The sequence below is a fragment of the Dendropsophus ebraccatus genome, chromosome 3, assembly GCF_027789765.1.
Source record: "Dendropsophus ebraccatus isolate aDenEbr1 chromosome 3, aDenEbr1.pat, whole genome shotgun sequence".
In the NCBI taxonomy this organism is placed as follows: Eukaryota; Metazoa; Chordata; class Amphibia; order Anura; family Hylidae; genus Dendropsophus; species Dendropsophus ebraccatus.
Window position 1 is genome coordinate 15,828,129 of NC_091456.1, and position 24,155 is coordinate 15,852,283.

General features: G+C 44.5%; 1 protein-coding gene across 4 annotated transcripts in view; it reads left to right on the top strand.

Annotated features, from left to right (window-relative positions):
* Positions 1-12,173: 12,173 nt before the first annotated feature.
* PIWIL1 (piwi like RNA-mediated gene silencing 1) overlaps positions 12,174-24,155 on the top strand; it is a 64,906-nt gene continuing 52,924 nt past the window's right edge. Inside the window, exons 1-2 of one of the 4 annotated variants that reach the window (XM_069960969.1) lie at positions 12,174-12,275; positions 15,647-15,727. In XM_069960969.1, coding sequence (XP_069817070.1) covers positions 15,656-15,727 — 72 coding nt within the window. In that variant the 5' untranslated portion in view covers positions 12,174-12,275; positions 15,647-15,655. The other 3 variants (XM_069960973.1, XM_069960970.1, XM_069960972.1) reach the window with 3 other exon arrangements.

The window sequence follows — 24,155 nt, forward strand, 5'->3', positions numbered from 1 at the left end:
GTCAATGAGTACCATTGACTTCTATATATAGTGCGCCCCTGCTGGACACTCCATTGGAATTACAATGGATGTGTATGAGAATGTACTGTACAGTATGTTTTTGATTAAATACATTTATGGAATACTTTGGGGAGCAAGTGTCCTTGCTCCCCAAAGTAATCCATAAATGTATTTAATCAGTACGTTTGGAGGGCACCGAGCAGGGAGGGAGAGAGGTGCATCTACCTCCCCCCTCCCTCCCTGCTCGGTGCTGCTACTGCTGCCACATGTGCACAGTACTACTCCCCCATTATCTGTTCATATTATGAACAGATAATGGGGGAGTAGTACTGTGCTATTCCGATAACGAACGCCGCCGCCGCACAGCTGCTTGTCCCAGCACTTCTCCTTTAATGGTGACTTTAATATGCTGCTGAAAGCGTTCACCAGGAGGACTCCCTATTTGAACCAGACCATCGATGGATCCCAAACAGAACCTGGATTAGTTGCTAAAGATTCCAGTCCAGATTTCTGTTTCTCGACACCAGGTGGAACCAAATGGACGTATAAACAAAATGAAGTAAACTATTGCACTTTATTCATTCATTCTGTTCCTGTGTTGTCCACGGGGGGGGGAAGGTGGGTTGTCAGGCTGGAGCATTCCGCCTCAGGCGGCAGATTCTGCGGTCCTGCTGTCATTTTAGATAAGTTTCACTTAATAAAAATAACAGCAGCCCTGTAGCCGTCCACCTGTCCCACCACCTACGCTCACCGCTGTCCCCACGTCCCGCCGGCTCCATCACCCAGCAGCTCTCATCGCCCCCCTGGCTGTGGTGGGTGCCCGGTGTCTCCGGGGGGAGAGGGGTGTCGGGGTATTAGGCTTCCTGCGGGCGCGCGGTGGGTGTGTGTGTGTTTCGGTCGCTAGTGAGGGGGGCGGTTGCTGGTGGGTTTTCCCAATCCAAGTCTAATATGTATTGGGACCTTAGGAAAAAGTGGGCTCTACTTGCACCTTAAAGTGACTCTGTATCCACCAACCCACCCCACTAAACTGCTAGAACCATCCATTTGATAAGAGTCAATCCTTACTGGTGGGGAGGGTGGGGAGCAAGGAAGGAGAGGCGTTGCAGGCCTAGGGCACAGACACTCTAGGCCACACCAGTATGACACAGGGCTGCAAGTTTAAAAGTTCATTTTTTGCTCTAACCAAGGCACCGGGAACATTTTAAAAGACATGAATGGAAAGGATTTACTCTCATCAAACAGATGGTGCTAGCAGTTTGGTGGGTTTGGTGGGTGCAGCAGATTTGATGGTGAAGACTTGATGCTGTGTTCAGTTATTTAGATCTAATATGCTGCGTATCTGCCGCGTATTTGCTGCGTATCGCAGCAGTAAATACGCTGCGTATACGGTGTGTGTGTTTGTATCCTTAGGGTACAAACCCACTTGACGTATTTGCTGCGTGAATCAGTCTTAAAAATAAGCAGGCAAAACGCAGGTTGGCTTTATACAATTGTTCTGCGTTAAAATACGCAATTGCGTATTTTTGAAGCGTGAAGCTACATGCGTTTTTCGCACAGGTTGTTAACAACTGATGCTTTGCTAACAACAAGCTTCACGCTTCAAAAATACGCAATTGCGTATTTTAACGCAAAACAATTGTATAAAGCCAACCTGCGTTTTGCCTGCTTATTTTTAAGACTGATTCACGCAGCAAATGCGTCAAGTGGGTTTGTACCCTTAAAGGAAAAGTCCTGTGAAGCAAAAAAAATAAATAAAAAGGAAGGCAAGGGGGTGCGGGAACATAATAAACAAAGAAACAAAGTATATTTACCCATCCCCATGCCCTGTAGTGCCCTGACAGCCACCAACCTCCAGCAGCTCCTCTAGCTGCAACGTTACCGCTGCAGTCACTGCCTGGCTGATCAGACAATCCTTTAGACGGGTAAGTGACGTTGCTACTGGAGGAGCCGGGTATTTGACATACCCGGATGCCAGCAAGAAATGACAGACGGCAGCTGTCTCTGAGGCCCGGGACTGATGCTATGAGGGCACAGGGATGGGTAAGTATACTTTATTTGTTATGTTCCTGCACTCCCCTGCCCCTTCTCCTTTAACGTTGAAAGTTTGCAAAGAGAGAGAATTCAGGGATGAAAACACATAGTTAGTTAATACCATTTTTTCACCAGCAAATAGCGCTGCTGTATTGGTGAAGTATGACTGTATACATAAAAACAGACATTATATACAGCCTCTAGGGTAACAGGAAGACCCTAATGCTGGGTTTACACAAAGCGATAATTCGCCCAATCGAACGATTAACGATTTTGAAGCAACGATTTGGTTTTTATAACGATCAGCGTTTAGATGGAAAAAAATCGTTAGAAGATTCGTAAGAAGAATCGTTATTGCGATAGTTTTTAAGATCGCTTAAGCCCATCTTTTACATAGGGTGAATCTTTGAAAGACTGTTTACACGAAGCCATCTGCCCATTTTTGGCGAACGACGAACGACGATTTTAGAACATGTTGAAAGATCAAAATGAACGATTTTTCGCTCATCGCTTGATCGTTGACTGTGTTTACACGGAATGATTATTACTCAAATGCGATCGTTCATGCGAAAATTTGAGCGATAATCGTTCCGTGTAAATGCAGCATTAGGGGCTCATTTATAGTTTCTACCTTCTGCCATCAGGTGTGAATACCATGACTGAAATTAACGTTACACGGAACTATAATTCGCCCAATTGAACGATTAACGATTTTGAAGCAACGACTTTATTTTTCTAACAATCAGCATTTAGACTGAGAAAAATTGTTAGAAGATTCGTAAGAAAAATCGTTATTGCGATCGTTTTTAAGAACGTTTAAGCCCATCTTTCACATAGGGTGAATCTTTCGCGATCTGCGAATATTTAGTGAACGACGGACGACGATTTGAGAACATGTTGAAAGATCAAAATGAATGATTTTTCGCTCGTCGCCTGATCGTTTGCTGTGTTTACACAGAACGATTATCGCTCAAATGCGATCGTTATAGCGAAAATTCGAACGATAATCGTTCGGTGTAAATCCAGCATAAGCTTCTGCAGGAAAATACCCTAATAACTTTAGTTAAAGGGAACCAGGGGTGTAGCTAGGATTCATGGGGCCCCATAGCAAAAAACTGTACGGGGGCCCCATGAATCCTGTACGCTCCCCTACACATACATACATACATACACTCACTGACACACATACACAGCACTTACCGTTCCCAGGCTCCCCCCCTCCTCCTCCTGTAGTCCAGGCTGATCTTCACATAGAAGTATTCAGGACCTTTGGGTCATGTGATCATAGGGGCCTTCATCCCTCTCCTTCTGTGCTGTGCAGTACCTGGCAGGTCCTGCTCCTCTGTTCCTCTCCTTTTGATGTTCAGCCCGCTCACCCGGCACTACAGTGAGGGGGCTGAACAGTGCAGTGGCAGGTCCCTCTTCCTCTCTGGACCCCTGGGGGAGCGGGGTACAGTGGTCGGCTCTTAGTGGCATACAGTACCTACCATGAAGGCAGAGCAGGCTTCCTCGGGCCCCCTTCCTGCAGGGGCCCCATAGCAGTCGCCTTCCCTGCCTTCATGGTAGCTACTCCACTGAAGGGAAGCATTTGTGAGAAAAACACTGTTATGGTTATAAATATGTTGCTATATGTCCCCCAGCAATGTTTTCCAGGGATATAAGTAATCACTATGGGCGTTACTTATATGTCCCAAAAACATACTACCCATGTAGGCATATGGGCGGTCCGGAGCTCTTAATTAGTCACAGAAAATCTTGACGCCAATCACACCTCCCTGGGAACGTTGGCATTCAGGGACGGACCCCAGCCGTGACTGGTTAGGAGCTCCGGACCATCGACATGCCTTCATCGGTAGGCTTTACAAAGTACGTTTTCGGGACATAAAAGCAACGCTCACAGCATTTACTTACATATATTCCCACAATACAAAAAAAAGTGCAAATAACGGCCATTGTTGCAAAACAAAAGGCGTTATTTGCCCTTATTTTTACATTGTAGGAACATTTTCTAAATCTTCTTAATTAATTTGCGGCCCTTATTGAGTGAACAGCGGAGGTTATTTTACACTGGTCACACATTGATTTTTTTTTTCGATGTATGCTTTGGACATGTCGCTATGGCATTTTTTCAAAACAACACATTAAAACTTGCAGCGTGAAATCCGCTGTGATCCGGTACGTGTGAACCCACCCTTAGGCCATGGTCCCACACAGTATTTTTGATCAGTATTTTTCAACAAAACCAAAGACTATGTTCACACACTTAAAATTTAGTGGATGGCCGCCATTTAATGGTAAAACAGCCGCTATTTCAAATAACAGCAATTATTTTCCATTAAACCTTCCCGCATCAGAATTTAAATGTATGTTCTGATGCAGGTGAGGGGCTTCAGAGAGGGGATGCGTGGCAAAGCCGCTCTGAACCGCCACGCTCCTGCGATTAGTGGGCGCAGTCAGATTGCACACGGTAAACTGTGTACTTGCAAAAACCTGCCAAAGTGCAAAATTGCTGCTCAGAAATTAATCCGATGTCCATAGAGAATGACTGGAGCCACGCGTGTGACTTAGGATGGGGATTTCTCGGCAGCAGGACAGGCTCCTGGACCGGGACTTCGTGGAAGCGGTAAGTATATGGTAGGGCTGGGCGATATGGGCAAAAAATAAAATCTCGATTTTTAAAAAAATTTGGACGAATCTCGATTTAAATCTCGATTTTTTTCTTTTTTTGCTAAATAAACAGAACATTTTCTCCCTGCAGCATCAGATACTATTTTAATGATATTTCAGACAACAACTGTATTGCTTTCCAGTGTAACAGAGCCCCCATATAGTATAGGAAATCATGTTTGTGCCTTCATCTACGTAGGGTGTAGTAGTGGAGGTCTAGTGGATAAGGGGTGTAGTAGTGGAGGTATAGATGAGGGGTGACTGGGGAGACTGAGGGGGAATGGGGTGACACTGGGGGACACTGAAGGCGACTGGGGTGACACTGAAGGGGACTGGGGGGGACACTGAAGGGGACTGGGGGGGACACTGAGGGGATTGGGGGGGACACTGAGGGGATGGGGAGGACACTGAGGGGATTGGGGGACTGGGGGGACACTGAAGGGGACTGGGGGGACACTGAGGGGACGGGGGGGGACACTGAAGGGGAATGGGGGGACACTGAGGGGATGGGGGGACACTGAGGGGATGGGGGGGACACTGAGGGGATGTGGGGGACACTGAGGGGATTGGGGAACTGGGGGGACACTGAGGGGATTGGGGGGGGGGGGACACTGACGGGACTGGGGGGACACTGAGGGGATTTGAGGACTGGGGGGGGACACTGAGGGGACTGGGAGGGGACACTGAGGGCATTTGGGGACTGGGGGACACTGAGGTGATTGGGGGGACACTGAGGGGTGACTGGTGCAGCTGGGGGGTGATTGGAGCAGGAGGGCACATACATCTCCTTCTCCTCCTCCTCTCACCTCCGCACACATGCTCTCCTCCCGGCCAGACATGGAGGTCCCGGGTCTGTGGAGGAGGAGCCCGCATGGACTACAGTAGGTGGTGATCGCGGCGCTGCGGGTCACGGAGCTATACAGCGGGAATGGGGATCTGCACTGAGCCCCCCCCCCATCCCGCTGTATAGCTCCAGGACCTGCAGCGCTGCGATCACCACCTACTGTAAGCCCTGCGGCCTCCTCCTCCACAGACCCGGGACCTCCATGTCTGGCCGGGAGGAGAGCGGGACGCTCAGTGGAGGGGGCGGGGGCAGGTCAGCGGCGGCGCTGTCAGTGGCTGGAGGCCGCCGGCACCGCCCCTCTAAAGCCTGGCCACCCAGCATCTTCTCCCCACTCACCCACACCGCCCCTCTACGGCTCTCCCACCGGCCCGCACCACACAGCCCCTCTCCAGCCTGGCCACCCAGCATCTTCTCCCCGCTCACTCACACCGCCCCTCTACGGCTCTCCTGCCGGCCCGCACCGCAACCCACCTTCCTCTCAGCTCCTCTCCGGCACAGCAGCCCGAAATGATTTTTTGTGAAAATCGAATTTACGATTTTCACAAAAAATCAAATCGATTTCAACGTTCTGGACGATTAATCAAATTAATTCGATTAATCGCCCAGCCCTAGTATATGGGTCTGCACCGGGGGGTCGGCTGGGCTCTGCCCCAGCACAGGGGGTGACAGGTTCTCTTTAAAGCATTATGGATAGTGATAGAGCATTTAGATTTTTTTTCTCTTTCATTTTTTAAAAGCAGTCAGATAAAATAAAAGTTATATAAATTACATATTGTTGTAATTGTACTGACTTAGGGAACATATATAACAAGTCAGTTTTACCACAGGGCAAATGGCGTAAACATGGAAGTGTGATGCCCTATACTCAATGAATCACTGTCAACCCTGGCCGCCATCTTGGGTCGAACATGTCATCTTCAGGAGGCCGGCCAGACCACTCCAGGGGTGAGGGGAACTTGGGGAAGGGGCCCATTCACTTCAAAGACACACATTACACAGTTGTATAACTTTGTAATGTGTGTTATTTAGGGAATAAATGTTGAACACCGCACTACCCCTTTAATTCTGTCTTTGCAAAGTACAATTGGTGTCGCAAAAAATAAGGGCTCGTGTGGGACTGTAGATAAAAAACTGCAAGCGCTTTGGCCTTTCAAACACGAAGAGGAAAATTACAGCGCAAAAACGAAAATAAGCCTGGTCCTGAACAGGTTAAATGGCAGCCATCCACTAAATTTAAACAGTGTGTAAACATAGGGGGACATTTATTAAGGGGTTTGCGCCTATTTTTTGGTGAATAATTGCATTTTTCCCCCATTTTTGGTCTAAGTTCTATTTTTGAACCAGTATTCGACAGATGAATATTTTTAGATGCAACTTTTTTTTAATCTCCCTGTTTTAAGTATTCACCCAAAAGTTTGCATAATCTGGGATTAGCGCCCAATTCATCATTTGCAACTTTTAAAAAAGTCGCATAAACAGGCGCAGGCTTACGTCTGGTCAGAACCAGGTGAATAAAACTGCGCCATTGTTTCATAGTTTCATAGCCTTTTTTGCGCCTTTTTATTTAGATGCATTTACTATGGTGGTGCTACATGTTAATGAATCAGTCACAATAAATTAGAACAAAATATACACCAATCCCCATTAGAATATTTGCACTTATTATGGTGCGTTTACACAGAAAGATTTATCTGACAGATTTTGGAAGCCAAAGCCAGGAATGGATTTGAAAAGAGGATAGATCCCAGTCTGTCCTTTATGACCTGATCCCTGTTTATAGTCTGTTCCTGGCTTTGGCTTCAAAGATCTGTCAGATAAATCTGTCTGTGTAAACGCACCATTTGACTTCTTAGTAAATGTCCCTCATAGTCTTTCTGTGTTTTCAATCCACTCCTGGTTTTGGTTGCAAAATACTAAGCAAAAAATACTGTGTGTGATGGGAAAGATGGGAAAAAAACACCAGGATTGCTGACTTTTCAAAAATGAAATTAAAATATCAGAAAAAAATTAGTAAAGAACAATCACAAATTTTCCTTTATAGTGAAAAAATTAGCCCCCAACCAGCCCTGTAGGTGGAAAAATAAAAGTGTTATGTCTCTTAGAAGAGGAGGAGGAACATTGCTTCACTGTGACCTGGACATCTGGGCATCAAGGGGTTAAATACCTTCTGGGAAATGTTGTTCAGCTGAGTTATTGAAGGTGTACGGCCACCTTCAGGCCCCATGAGAGGTGAGTTTATATAACATACACTCTCATCTGACCTGGGGTCACTCTACTGTGACAGATGGGCCCACATAATTCACATACTCCTTAGGGTGCGTTCAAACTGAGTAAAACAGACAAATTTCACAGTGGAGCCCCCACCGCGGACTCCGCTCAGAATACCGCCCGCCTAAGTGTGTCAATGTGACGTCTCGTGCGCCTCCGCTCAATTCTTTGAGCAGAGAGCATGTACGCGAGGTATCCCATTGAAACACTGAGGCAAGTAGGATACCATGGCGGGAGCTTAGTGTTTGGAGAGTACGGCTGTAATTTGTGCGTCTGCATTTACATTGCTTCCAGTGGAGTGCGCACCTGCAATAATAACAATTCCTTTATCCGTATAGCGCAAATATATCCTGTATTACGTACAGAGCAAATATATCCTGTATTACGTACAGAGCAAATATATCCTGTATTAAGTACAGAGCAAATATATCCTGTATTACGTACAGAGCAAATATATCCTGTATTAAGTACAGAGCAAATATATCCTGTATTACGTACAGAGCAATTATATCCTGTATTAAGTACAGAGCAAATATATCCTGTATTACGTGCAGAGCAATTATATCCTGTATTACGTACAGAGCAAATATATTCTGTATTCCTGTATTACGTACAGAGCAAATATATCCTGTATTACGTACAGAGCAATTATATCCTGTATTATGTACAGAGCAAATATATCCTGTATTACATACAGAGCAAATATATTCTGTATTATGTACAGAGCAAATATATCCTGTATTACGTACAGAGCAAATATATCCTGTATTACGTACAGAGCAAATATATCCTGTATTACGTACAGAGCAAATATATCCTGTATTATGTACAGAGCAAATATATCCTGTATTACATACAGAGCAATTATATCCTGTATTATGTACAGAGCAATTATATCCTGTATTATGTACAGAGCAATTATATCCTGTATTACGTACAGAGCAAATATATCCTGTATTACGTACAGAGCAAATATATCCTGTATTACTTACAGAGCAAATATATCCTGTATTACTTACAGAGCAAATATATCCTGTATTACGTACAGAGCAATTATATCCTGTATTACGTACAGAGCAAATATATCCTGTATTACGTGCAGAGCAATTATATCCTGTATTACGTGCAGAGCAATTATATCCTGTATTACGTACAGAGCAAATATATCCTGTATTACGTACAGAGCAATTATATCCTGTATTATGTACAGAGCAAATATATCCTGTATTACGTACAGAGCAAATATATCCTGTATTATGTACAGAGCAAATATATCCTGTATTACATACAGAGCAATTATATCCTGTATTATGTACAGAGCAAATATATCCTGTATTACGTACAGAGCAAATATATCCTGTATTACGTACAGAGCAAATATATCCTGTATTACGTACAGAGCAAATATATCCTGTATTATGTACAGAGCAAATATATCCTGTATTACATACAGAGCAATTATATCCTGTATTATGTACAGAGCAATTATATCCTGTATTACATACAGAGCAATTATATCCTGTATTACGTACAGAGCAAATATATCCTGTATTACGTACAGAGCAAATATATCCTGTATTATGTACAGAGCAAATATATCCTGTATTACGTACAGAGCAAATATATCCTGTATTATGTACAGAGCAAATATATCCTGTATTACGTACAGAGCAAATATATCCTGTATTATGTACAGAGCAAATATATTCTGTATTACGTACAGAGCAATTATATCCTGTATTACGTACAGAGCAAATATATCCTGTATTACGTGCAGAGCAATTATATCCTGTATTACGTGCAGAGCAATTATATCCTGTATTACGTACAGAGCAAATATATTCTGTATTCCTGTATTACGTACAGAGCAAATATATCCTGTATTACGTACAGAGCAATTATATCCTGTATTATGTACAGAGCAAATATATCCTGTATTACGTACAGAGCAAATATATCCTGTATTATGTACAGAGCAAATATATCCTGTATTACATACAGAGCAATTATATCCTGTATTATGTACAGAGCAAATATATCCTGTATTACGTACAGAGCAAATATATCCTGTATTACGTACAGAGCAAATATATCCTGTATTACGTACAGAGCAAATATATCCTGTATTATGTACAGAGCAAATATATCCTGTATTACATACAGAGCAATTATATCCTGTATTATGTACAGAGCAATTATATCCTGTATTACATACAGAGCAATTATATCCTGTATTACGTACAGAGCAAATATATCCTGTATTACGTACAGAGCAAATATATCCTGTATTATGTACAGAGCAAATATATCCTGTATTACGTACAGAGCAAATATATCCTGTATTATGTACAGAGCAAATATATCCTGTATTATGTACAGAGCAAATATATCCTGTATTACGTACAGAGCAAATATATCCTGTATTATGTACAGAGCAAATATATCCTGTATTACGTACAGAGCAAATATATCCTGTATTATGTACAGAGCAATTATATCCTGTATTACATACAGAGCAATTATATCCTGTATTATGTACAGAGCAAATATATCCTGTATTATGTACAGAGCAATTATATCCTGTATTATGTACAGAGCAATTATATCCTGTATTACGTACAGAGCAAATATATCCTGTATTATGTACAGAGCAAATATATCCTGTATTACGTACAGAGCAAATATATCCTGTATTATGTACAGAGCAAATATATCCTGTATTACGTACAGAGCAAATATATCCTGTATTATGTACAGAGCAAATATATCCTGTATTACATACAGAGCAATTATATCCTGTATTATGTACAGAGCAATTATATCCTGTATTATGTACAGAGCAAATATATCCTGTATTACATACAGAGCAATTATATCCTGTATTATGTACAGAGCAATTATATCCTGTATTACGTGCAGAGCAAATATATCCTGTATTACGTACAGAGCAATTATATCCTGTATTACGTACAGAGCAATTATATCCTGTATTATGTACAGAGCAAATATATCCTGTATTATGTACAGAGCAAATATATCCTGTATTACGTACAGAGCAATTATATCCTGTATTATGTACAGAGCAATTATATCCTGTATTACGTACAGAGCAATTATATCCTGTATTACGTACAGAGCAATTATATCCTGTATTATGTACAGAGCAATTATATCCTGTATTATGTACAGAGCGTGTCACCAATCAGCTTCATCTCCTATTGGGGCTCACAAAATGAATTCCAAATCAACTGATCAGTACCTCTTGAAGTACTGTATGTGTATCTGATATTGATCAGTACCTTGGTATGTTTATCTGATCAGTACCACTTGGAGTATACAGTATTTATCTGATCAATACATCTTAGGGTGTATTAATCTGATCAGTACCTCTTGGGGTATATTGATCTGCTCAGTTCCTCTTGGGGTATATTGATCCGATCAGTTCCTCTTGGGGTATATTGATCTGATCAGTACCTCATGGGGTATATTGATCTGATCAGTACCTCTTGGGGTATATTGATCTGATCAGTACCTCATGGGGAATATTGATCTGATCAGTACCTCTTGGGGTATATTAATCTGATCAGTTCCTCTTGGGGTATATTGATCCGATCAGTTCCTCTTGGGGTATATTGATCTGATCAGTACCTCATGGGGTATATTGATCTGATCAGTACCTCTTGGGGTATATTGATCTGATCAGTACCTCATGGGGTATATTGATCTGATCAGTACCTCTTAGGGTGTATTGATCTGATCAGTACCTCTTGGGGTATATTAATCTGATCAGTTCCTCTTGGGGTATATTGATCCGATCAGTTCCTCTTGGTGTATATTGATCTGATCAGTTCCTCTTGGTGTATATTGATCTGATCAGTACCTCTTGGTGTATATTGATCTGATCAGTACCTTGGGTTATATTGATCTGATCAGTACCTCTTGGGGTACAGTTACCTGATTCTGATCAGTTCTGTATTATCAGACATACATGTGGTTGTACAGGCCCGGACATCGCCCCATCTCCTCAGGCGATGCCGGCCAGGACCCACAGCAGCACAGTGGTCTGACGGTGACAAGAAACTCCAACGACCAATCCGAGAAAAGCGCGCGACAAATACTGCTATTCTATTGGTTACAGTAACTGGCGGTCTCTCTGTAGGGGGTTCTCCATCTGTGGTTCCTCCGCGCATTAAAAAGGAGTGCCTATAGAAATATAATATAAAAACACTTCCAGGAAAACACATTTCTACTGATTAGTTCACAGTGAAGCTAGGTATTTCCATCCGATCATTATTATTGACCACAGACTTTCTTTACATCTTTTGTTCGCGGACGGATCTGCAGGGAGCGTGCACTATATAAAATAGTTCCGGACGCTGCGCAGGCAGTTGGAGGAGCCGCGGATCAGCGCCTGGGTGGTGTCGCGCTTCGTCAGCCAACTACGTAAGAGGCAATCGGGAATAAGGTGACGTCACACGCTACTGTTGTCTTCTTCTATGTTGCTGACTGACTGAACGTTATTAGGAGCTGCTAGGTAACCGGGATGTAATAGCCGTATTCCAGCACCTTCTGTGTGGTAGTATACAGGTGTACACACGTGGTGACCGGTCACTGTACAGTCCTAAAGAGAACTCGGATGGGCGAACGTTCCAGAACGATTGTACTGAGCGGAATAGAAGGTTCCAGAACGTCCCCGACCGTTATTATTGTACTAAGCGGAAAAAAAGGTTCCAAAACTACTACAGTACCACACGTGGTCATGTGACCCTGTGTCTTTCCATACTGTGCCTGCCTCAGGTTGCTGCCAGGAGAGTAGGTCCTCCAGCTGTTGAAAAACTACAATTCCCATCATGCCTGGACAGCCAAAGCTTTAGCTGTCCAGGCATGATGGGTATTGTATATTTTAATAAGCTGGAGGGCCTGAGTTTTATATATATATATATATATATATATAAAATTTTTATTTATATAGCGCCAACAGATTCCGCAGCACTTTACAATTCTGGGGGTACATACATAAACAAAAATAGACATTACAGAGATACATATAATTATCCATACATGAGGAGTGAGGTCCCTGCTCGCATGCATGAGCTTACAGACTATCAGGAGGGGGTGCGAGACAAAATGGCAGAGGGGCAAAGTGCTTCATTGTTCTTATGGTCCGGCCATCATTATATATAAGGCAGTGCAGGTAAGGGGGGGTGAGCCTGTCACCAGCCAATGCCTGCCTGCACAGGTCTAAGTGCTTACATGCTTGGCGTGTGTGTATGTGTGTGGGGGGGGGAGTTTGAAGGTAGCAGTCAAAATTAGGGAACCTGGTAAGCCTGCTTGAATAGATGAGTTTTGAGGGCACGTTTGAAGCTTTGGGTATTGGTGGTGAGTCTGACAGTCTTGGGTAATGCATTCCATAGAACTGGTGCAGCTCGGGTGAAGTCCTGGAGACGGGAGTGAGAGGTGCGGATCAAGGTGGTTGTTAGTCTTAAGTCATTAGAGGAGCGTAAGGCACGGGTAGGGCGGTAGACAGAGATGAGGGAGGAGATATAGGGAGGTGCAGCACTGTGGAGAGCCTTGTGGGTGAGCAGGAGGACATTATATTGAATCCTGTGTTTAATAGGGAGCCAATGTAGTGACTGGCACAGGGGGGAGGTATTGGTATAACCGCTGGACATGGAGATGAGCCTGGCCGCTGTATTGAGAATGGACTGGAGAGGGGAGAGATTAGAGGAAGGAAGGCCGATTAGTATGGAATTGCAGTAGTCTAGACGGGAATGGATCAGAGCGACAATAAGAGTTTTAGCAGATTCGACAGTAAGGAAGGGACGGATTTTAGAGATGTTTTTTAGATGCAGATTACAGGAACGTGAAAGGGATTTGATATGAGGAGTGAAGGACAGATCCGAGTCAAACATAACCCCAAGGCAGCGGGCTTGTTGTGTAGGGGCTATGGTCGCACCACAGACAGAGATGGAGATGTCAGGTGGGGGGCAGTTAGCAGAGGGAGGGAAGACAAGAAGCTCAGTCTTAGGTTTAGTTTTAGGAATAGGGAGGACATAGCGTTAGAAACAGACAGTTACTGGTGTTCTGTAGAAGAGCGGGGGTGATATCACGGGAGGAGGTATAGAGCTGGGTATCATCAGCATAGAGATGGTATATAGCGGGGGTGATATCACGGGAGGAGGTATATAGCTGGGTATCATCAGCATAGAGATGGTATATAGCGGGGGTGATATCACGGGAAGAGGTATAGAGCTGGGTATCATCAGCATAGTGATGGTATATAGCGGGGGTGATATCACGGGAGGAGGTATATAGCTGGGTATCATCAGCATAGAGATGGTATATAGCGGGGGTGATATCACGGGAGGAGGTATATAGCTGGGTATCATCAGCATAGAGATGGTATATAGCGGGGGTGATATCACGGGAGGAGGTATATAGCTGGGTATCATCAGCATAGAGATGAAAACCAAACTTACTGATGATTTGTCCGATGGGTAAAGTGAGAAAAGGAGAGGGCCCAGGACTGATCCCTGAGGAACCCCGACTGTAAGGGGGAGGGAAGATGACGTGGAGCCAGAAAGTGATACGCTAAAGGAGCGGTCGGAGAGATTGGAGGAGAACCAGGAAAGAGCAGAGTCCTTGAGGCCGATAGAGCGGAGCGTGGAGAGGAGGAGCTGGTGGTCTACAGTGTCAAAAGCTGCAGATAGGTCCAGGAGAATGAGAAGTGAATGGTCACCTTTAGATTTGGCGGAGAGGAGATCATATATACATTCATGACTATATGTACATCCCATTCCAAAATCCTACTTCCCTATCAGTGTAGCAGTATGAAGGCTTGTTCGTGGGGGCGATATATATATTTATTTTTTTAATAGCACGTTTTATGTAAAATATAGGCCCAGATTAATCAAATGGTGTAAACTACCCATAGCAACCAATCTCAGCTCTGGTAAAAATGGAAGCTGAGCTGTGATTGGTTGTGTGGTACAGTTCGTACAATTTCATCACAGGAAGTGGACCCCTGAAGGGAAGTTGGACAAGTCATTTCCAGAGGGTTTAAATGGGTGCTCTGACAAAAAAAAATTTCAGATCAGCTGGTTTTGGAAATTTATATAGATTTGTAATTTACTTCTATTTAAAAATCTCCTGTCTTCCAGTACTTATTAGCTGCTGTATGTCCTGCAGGAAGTGGTGGATTCTTTCCAGTCTGACACAGTGCTCTCTGCTGCCACCTCTGTCCATGTCAGGAACTGTCCACAGCAGTAATAGCAGCAAATCCCATAGAAAACCTCTCCTGCTCTGGACAGTTCCTGACATGGACAGAGGTGGCAGCAGAGAGCACTGTGCCAGACTGGAAAGAATCCACCACTTCCTGCAGGACATACAGTAGCTGATAAGTGCTGGACAACTGGAGATTTTTAGAATAATTTACAAATCTGTATAACTGACACCAGTTGGTTTAGAAACATATTTATTTCATGCATCCACCCTCCCTTTGCTATTGCTTTACACAGTGATGATGAATTATCAGGCTTGTACTCTGCTTATCTGATGATTATATAGTATATTACTCTAGAAGAGGTGGAGGGAGGAACGGATTACAGATGCACTGCTTTGCAAGGGGCTTTGTGAGAAGAGATTAAACAAAAAACAAGCACTGAGCAGGTCAGGACTGTTCCGGGGGATGATTTGTAGAGAACATTACTATAGATGGGATATGGAGGTGAAGAGGTATGATGATGGGCTTTGCAAGGTGTCAGGATAGATGAAATAAATAGCATTGAAGCAGACATGGGGTTATAATAAGTCCTTATAATTCTTTATATCTTACAGGTTTAAGACATGAGTGGAAGAGCCAGAGCAAGGGCTCGTGGAAGAGCCAGTCAGGAGCCAGCGGCAAAATCACCAGGACAGGTTGTTTTGCTGTATTAAAAAAGTTTTTATTTTTTTAGAATATTTCAAGAATTATATTGGAATTGTGTAAATAACACTTAGCGGATTTCTTTAAAAACCTTTAGCAAACATCATTCACACTTTTCCTGCTCTTTTTGTGCTTTACGTAATTCTATGGACGCGTAAAATATTGGGAGGGTAAGGCTGGGTTCACACTACGTTTTTGCAATCCGTTTTTTGTTTTTTTTTCTTTTAACATATACATAAACGTGGTCGACCTCATTTTTGTGTCCGTCAAAAAAAAAAAAAACAGCCTTTTTTTTTTTATACTGGAAGTCAGTGAAAAAATAGATGCACACAATTGCATCCGTTTTCCTCATTAGTTTTTCATCCGTTTTTTGCAACAACAAAAAAGAAAAACGGATTGCAAAAACGTAGTGTGAACCCAGCCTAACAGGAAACTAAACAAAACTGCAATGCTCAGATGCCCTACCTCTAATAATGCTTTTCCAACCCCTTTAAGGAAATTTATTGCTTAGATTTTTTTATTTATCAAAGCCAAGTACTATTGGTAATGGTAGTGTGTTTCTATTTTATGGACAAAATGATAGGGGTGCCCGTCTTGGCCCAACTGTTCTAATCCTTTTAAGGGTATGTTCACACGTACCGACTCGCAGCGGAAAGCTGCGAGTTTTGCTGAGAGATCCGCTACGAGTCAAGGTCCTGGCAGGTCCCTGTCAATACATAGAGTATGTAATGCAGCGGCCCCCCCTTAACCCCTTTGGCTCCCCATCTGTCTGTTTATACATTACCTCTCTCCTTGCTTCACGGGGTCCCGGCGTCCTGCTCTGCCGCCCAGCCAATCAGTGCCTGCGGCTGGGCAACACACTGATTGGCTGGGCGGGAGAGCAGGACGCCGGGACCCCGTGAAGCAAGGAGAGAGGTAATGTATACAGACAGAGGGGGAGCCGAAGGGGTTAAGGGGGCGGCTGCATTACATACTCACAGCGATTTTTCAGACCGCGCGCTCCTGAGATGAGTCAAACGCTCATAGAGAATGACGGAGCGTCGGACTCACCAGTCATTCTCTATGAGAGTTGGACTCTCAGGAGCGCGCGCCGGGCTTCAGGCGATGAAATCTCAATCACCCGACCGTCTCAAGAAGCGGGACCCGGTACGTATAAGGTGCTCTAGCGGGGGTTGGGAGGCTGTCACCCCGGAACGGGGGGTGACAGGTCCTCTTTAAAGTGTCACTGTCGTGAAATTTTTTTTTGCAGAAATCAATAGTCCAGGCGATTTTAAGAAACTTTGTAATTGGGTTTATTATCCGAAAAATGCATTTTTATCATGAAAAATCAGTTTGAAGCTCTCCCCCCTGTCTTCATTGTTCTCCTATGGAGAGAGCTAAAGAAAAGACCAAAACAGGACAACAAAGAGTTAATCTACAAATCCATCACGGGATATCTGCTGTGACAGTCACCAGTGACCTGTCTGAGCTCAGATTACAGCTGTTACCCAGCTCTGTGCCTGTAATCCTCTGTTATCTGCTTTCTGCTGCCGGCTAACTCCCTCCTTCCTCCTCCCCCCTCCCCTCTCCCTAGAGCAGACAGGGTACGTCTCCTGCAACAAGTCACAATTTTCAGATTTTTCAGAGTGGATGAAAAAGAGGAAGGAGGGGGGGGACCTGGGAAAAGGCTTTTTACATGCAGATAATGGCAGATTTGGCTAATAAACCCAATTACAAAGTTTCTTAAAATCGCCTGGACTATTGATTTCTGCAAAAAAAAAAAATACGACAGTGACTCTTTAACAAGGGCCATTGTTGTAAGACAACGTCTTGAATTAAGGATCATGAACATTAAATTTTGGCTGATATGTTACAACAATGGCTGTTATTAGTGCTTCTCAGCACCTAGTGTGAACATAGCCTAAAGCTGTTTTTAATGTAATTTGACTACATTTCCGAGTGGTTGTTCACCAAATTTTTTTTCTTCTTTTGAATCAAAAACTTCCAGTGATTTGTAATTTACTTTTATTAAAAATTTTCAAGTTTTCAAGTACGTATCAGCTGCTGTATGCCCTGCAGGAAGTGGTGTTTTCTTTTCAGTCTGAAGAGCAGGAGAGGTTTTCTGTGGGGATTTGTTCTGGACATAGGTGTTAGCAAAGAGCATTGTGACAGACTGGAAAGAATACACCACCTCCTGCAGGACATACAGCAGCTGATGTAATGCTAGATTACCAGTTTAAAGTATTACTGTGAGTTCAAAATACTTCTGACATGACAGCGACACCTAAACAGGACCTGTAATCAACCGATAAAAAAGACACATCATTAAATAGTGTAGGTTGCCCTGATTAGAATTAGTTTGAAGCTCTCCCCCTGTCTTCATTGTTTTCCTTTGGAGAGAGAAAGTAAAAGCAGTAAAACAGGACAACAAAGAGTTAATTTACATTCACATCACGGGCTCTCTCCTCTGACAGTCACCAGGGACCTCTCTGACCTCTAATTAGGTCTCTGAATAGCTCCCCCGCTGTGCAATCCTTTGTTCTAGGCTCTCAACTGCCCGCTAATCTCGCTCCCTCCCCCTCCCATCTTCATAGACCAGACAGATCCGACTGATGAAAAAACAGTCGAGATTTCCTGATTCTGAGGAGTGGATGACAGAAAGGAGAGGAGGGGGCAACCAGGGAAAAGGCTTTTTTCATGCAGATAATGGCAGGTTTGGCTATTAAACCCAATTACAAAGTTTCTTAAAATCGCCTGGACCCTGCTCTGAACCGCGGCGGTCCCGGGTGTCGCTTGTAGCCCGGGACCGCAGGTATTAGCGGGCACGGTCCGATCGCCGTGCCCGCTAATACAGTAATCAGATGCAGCTGTCAAAGTTGACAGCTGCATCCGATTACCGGACGCAGCGTCATCCCTGGTGTCTAGTGGGGAGATCGCTCCTCCGGGATGTTATCCCGGAGGAGTGATCTCCGTAACTGAAGCCGGCCGGAGACCGCTCCAAGATGGCGCCGTCCCCGGCTCGGCACTCTTTTACTTCCGGCTGCAGCAGCCGGAAGTAAACGAGTACCTATCTCATGGATCTCTGCAGCATATCTATGCTGCAGAGATCTCAATGAGAGATCAATGCACTTATACTAGAAGTCCCCCAGGAGGGGAATAACCCTAACCCCAGGGGGGCTTCTAGTATAAGTGTAAAAGTAAAGAAAAAAGTATTGTTATTAGTAAAAATCCCCCTCCCCTAATAAAAGTCTGAATCACCCCCCTTTTCCCAGGTTATTAATAAAAGTAAATAAATAAATAAACAAACATGTTTGCTATCGCCGCGTGCGTAATCGCCTGAACTATTAATCACATTCCTGATCTCGCACGATAAACGGCGTCAGCGCAAAAAAATCCCAAAGTGCAAAATTGCGCATTTTTGGTCGCATCAAATCCAGAAAAATTGTAATAAAAAGCGATCAAAAAGTCGTATATGCGCAATCAAGGTACCGATAGAAAGAACACATCATGGCGCAAAAAATGACACAGCCCCATAGACCAAAGGATAAAAGCGCTATAAGCCTGGGAATGGAGCGATTTTAAGTGACGTATATTTGTTGACAATGGTTTGAATTTTTTACAGGCCATCAGATACAATATAAGTTATACATGTTACATATCGTTTTAATCATAACGACTTGAGGAACATGCATAACAAGTCAGTTTTACCCCAGGGCGAATGGCGTAAAAACACATTTCCCCCAAATAAACAAAATGCGTTTTTTTTGTTGTTTTTTTTTAATTTCACCACACTTTGAATTTTTTTCTGGTTTCACAGTGTACTTTATGCAAAAATTCAGCCTGTCATTGCAAAGTACAATTAGTGACGCAAAAAAATAAGGGCTCATGTGGGTTTCTAGGTGGAAAAATGCAAGTGCTATGGCCTTTTAAGCACAAGGAGGAAAAAACGAAAACGCAAAAAATCGAAATTGGCTCTGTCCTTAAGGGGTTAAGGACGGGGCCCATTTTAGTTTTTACGTTTTCGGTTTTTTCCTCCTTGTGTTTAAAAGGCCATAGCACTTGCATTTTTCCACCTAGAAACCCACATGAGCCCTTATTTTTTGCGTCACTACTTGTACTTTGCAATGACGGGCTGAATTTTTGCATAAAGTACACTGCGAATCCAGAAAAAAATTCAAGGTGTGGTGAAATTGAAATTAAAAAACGCATTTCTTTTATTTGGGGGGTATGTGTTTTTACGCCATTCGCCTTGGGGTAAAACTGACTTGTTATGCATGTTCCTCAAGTCGTTACGATTACATCGATATGTAACATGTATAACTTATATTGTATCTGATGGCCTGTAAAAAATTCAAACCATTGTTAACAAATATATGTTCCTTAACCCCTTAACGACATCGGGCGTACCCATACGCCCCCGTTGCCTGGGCTTTAACGCAAACGGGCGTATGGGTACGCCCGATGTTTCCCCGATCGCTGCGTGTTCACACACAGCGGTCGGGGAAGATGGACTGCTATAAATCATAGCAGGCCATCATAGCTTCACGGCACGGGGGTGGTTAACACCCCCCGTGCTTACGATCGCCGCTATAGGCTGATCAATTCAGATCAGCCAATAGCGGCGATCGGAACCTTTCCGGGTCATCGGTGACCCGATGACCCGGAAAAAAATGGCGGTCGGTGCTGTCCGAGGACGGCACCGACCGCCATTACTGTAAAAAGTAATGGTGATCGCCGTGCCACCGGCCCGATTGCCGTGAACGGCCGGCCGGCCGTTCACGGCGATCGGGCCGGTGGCACGGCGATCAGAGTCCCACAATATAGTAAATACCTGCCCTGGACCCCTCAGCTAGGTAGCCGAGGGGTCCAGAGCAGGTATTTGTACATTACTCACCTGTCCCGGGCTCCTGATCGGCGTCTTCCGGGTTCGCGGCGTCCTCCGTCATTCCGTTCGGTCTTCGGGTCTTTCCGGCGGTCCCCGTCGTCTTCTTTCGGCTATTTTCGGCTCCAGCCTCGTCATTTTCCGGATTTTGCGCTCTGCTGCCCCCTAGCGGCTGATATGTGTAATACACTTATCAGCAGCTACAGGGATATTCAGAATGTAGAAAAAGGTTGTTTTTTTTTTCCAAATTTTTTTTTTTCTATTTTCCGCACCCTATCGCCGCTGAGTGTTGATCAGCATCGCACGAAAGTGCGCTGCTAATCAGCAACTCCTCCTTTTTGGCGTAGGGTGTTTTTTTTCTATATCCTACTGCCACGGTCTGCTTATAAGTGCCGCACATAAGTGCACCATTTATCAGCAACTCCTTTGTTGGCGTAGGTTTTTTTTTTATACTTACTGTAAAAAATCACGTAAAAAACACTACATTACACCACACTACATTGAATAAAGTTTGACACTACACCACTACATACCCCATATACCAATCCCCGTATAAAGATGGCCCCCAGGGTGTTTTCGGCGTCAGAGGGATACGTTATTATTACCTCCGACACCGAAACAGCCAGTGAGGATGAATGGGGGGGATCCTTCTTTCCTCCATTCATCCTCATCATCCAGTGACGTGTCTGGGGGTAGCGTAGCGTACGCTGCCCCCCAGACACGTCTTTTCTGCCAGTACCGTCCCAATAAGAGATCACGGTATGGCGTGAAATTCTACAAACTCTGTGACAGTACCTCAGGGTACACTTACAGATTTCGGGTACGTGCAAACTGCGGAATGGCGAAGGATAACCCTTTGTGCATTCCGCAGCTGGCACCCGCCGGCGGACTAATGCGGGCGCATGTCTCTACCCGTGTCATAGACTCCAATCTATGCACGGGCGGAATCTGTCGTCCATCCAAAGAATGAACACGTTGGACGGAGAGCGGAATCCGCCCGTGCATAGAATGGAGTCTATGACACGTGTGGAGACGTGCGCCTGCATCAGTCCGCCGGCGGGTGCCAGCTGTGGAATGCACGAAGGGTTATCTGTCGCGATTCCGCAGTGTGCATGTACCCTTAGAGTGTATGTAGGAAGGGACACCCGAATCCAGCCCCCAGATGCCCCCTCCCCCCCCCATCCTCGGAGTTAGTGGAAGATCGTCCGGGAACTGATCTTCCCACTGCTGGATAAAGGTCACCACCTGTACGGGGATAACTTTTATACCAGCACCCCCTCTTCCGGTCCCTCGCTGCCCTGTAGCTTGCGGCACGATCCGAACATATCAGAAATAGTAATAGCGCCCTAATATTTAGCAGCCATGGAGCGGACCCAGCGCTTCTGGATATGAAGGACCCCGTATCGCACCAGGACAACATTTTCCAGGTGACGTCCCCCACACTGGAGAAAGGGAGACCCCAGAAGAAGTGCAGAGTGTGGGGTAACAGGGGGATCAGGAAGGACACCATTTTCCAGTGTGACGCCTGTCCTGATCCCCCCGGCCTCTGCATACTGGATCGCTCCAAGGCGTACCACACGTCACTGGGGTTCTACATTATCTAAATTCTGTCCCTTATTCCTATTTCAGGGGTCACGTTGATCCAGGGATTATTCTGATTACCATTATGGAGTCGGGAAGGAATTTTTCCCCTGTGATGAGGCTACTGTCGTCTGCCTTAAGAGGGTTTTTTGCCTTCCTCTGGATCAACACAGGTTGAGTTTGATGGACACCTGTCATTTCCAACCTTATAAACTAATAATTGGCCTAATACCCCCAAATAAATTAGAATTGTCCCTTTTCCCCAGCTAAGTAGGTATGGCCGCCATTCCCATTAGAGGATGCCATGATGCAATTACAAAGCCTCTGTGCGGCCAGGACAGTAGAAACCCCCCACAAGTGACCCCATTCTGGAAACTACACCCCATAAGGAATCTAAGAAGGGGGGCAGCGGGGATATGGCCCCCTGGTGACGGCCACATTTGGGACGTGAAAGTGAAAAAAATTGTATTTTTTATTTTCTCGGCACATGTTCTACGTAAGTGCCCGTCACCAGAGGGGTCCATATGCTCACTGCACCCCTTGTTAGATTCCTTATGGGGTGTAGTTTCCAGAATGGGGTCACTTGTCGGGGGTTTCTACTGTCCTGGCAGCACAGGAGCTTTGTAATTGCGACATGGCCTCCATCCTCCATTCCAGCCTCTAAATGGCGCTCTGTCCCTTTGGTGACTTGCCCTGTGCCCATATGGCACATTATGCCCACATGTGGGGTATTTTCGTACTCAGGGGACACTACCCTACACGTTTTGTGTTCATTTTCTTTTTTAACCCCTTGTGGAAATGGAAAAAAAATCAAGGCTAGACCAACATTTAGTGTAATTTTTGTAAAATTTTTACTCTAAATTATTAATCTTGTCATGTTTTTTCATTTTCACAAGGGGTTAAAAGATAAAAAAAAACATTTAATGTGTAGAGCAATTTCCCCTGAGTACGGAAATACCCCACATGTGGACATAAAGCGCCATGCGGGTGCAGGGTAAGCCTCCGAAGGGAAGAAGCGCCATTTGGTTTTTGAAGGCTGGATTTGGATGGAATGGATTTCGAGGGGCCATGTTGCATTCAAAAGGCCCCTGTGTTGCCAAGACAGTTGAAACCCCCCACAAGTGACCCCATTATGGAAACTGCACCCCTCAAGGAATGTAACAAGGGGTGTAGTGAGCATATGGACCCCACTGGTGACGGACACAAATGTGGAACAATGTGGCGTGAAAATGAAATATTACATTTTTTACACTATAATGTTGGTTTAGCCTTGAATATATCATTTTCACAAGGGGTTAAAAGAGGAGAAAAAAAACAAAATGTGTAGCGCAATTTCCCCCGAGTCCGTAAATACCCCACATGTGGACATAAAGCACCATGCGGGTGCAGGGTAAGCCTCCGAAGGGAAGGAGCACCATTTCGTTTTTGAAGGCTGGATTTGGATGGAATGGATTTTGAGGGGCCATGTTGCATTCAAAAGGCCTCTGTGTTGCCAAGACAGTTGAAACCCCCCACAAGTGACCCCATTATGGAAACTACACCCCTCAAGGAATGTAACAAGGGGTGTAGTGAGCATATGGACCCCACTGGTGACGGGCACAAATGTGGAACAATGTGGCGTGAAAATGAAATATTACATTTTTTACACTATAATGTTGGTTTAGCCTTGAATTTATCATTTTCACAAGGGGTTAAAAGAGAAAAAAACACACAATATGTGTAGAGCAATTTCCCCCGAGTCCGTAAATACCCCACATGTGGACATAAAGCGCCATGTGGGCGCAGGGCAAGCCTCCGAAGGGAAGGAGCGCCATTTGGATTTTGGAGGTTGGATTTGGCTAGAATGGATGATGAACGCCATGTCGCATTTACAGAGCCCTCGTGCTGCCAAAACACTGGAAACCCCCCACAAGTGACCCCATTCTGGAAACTGCACCCCTCAAGGAATCTAACAGGGGGGGAAAAGAGGATATGGACCC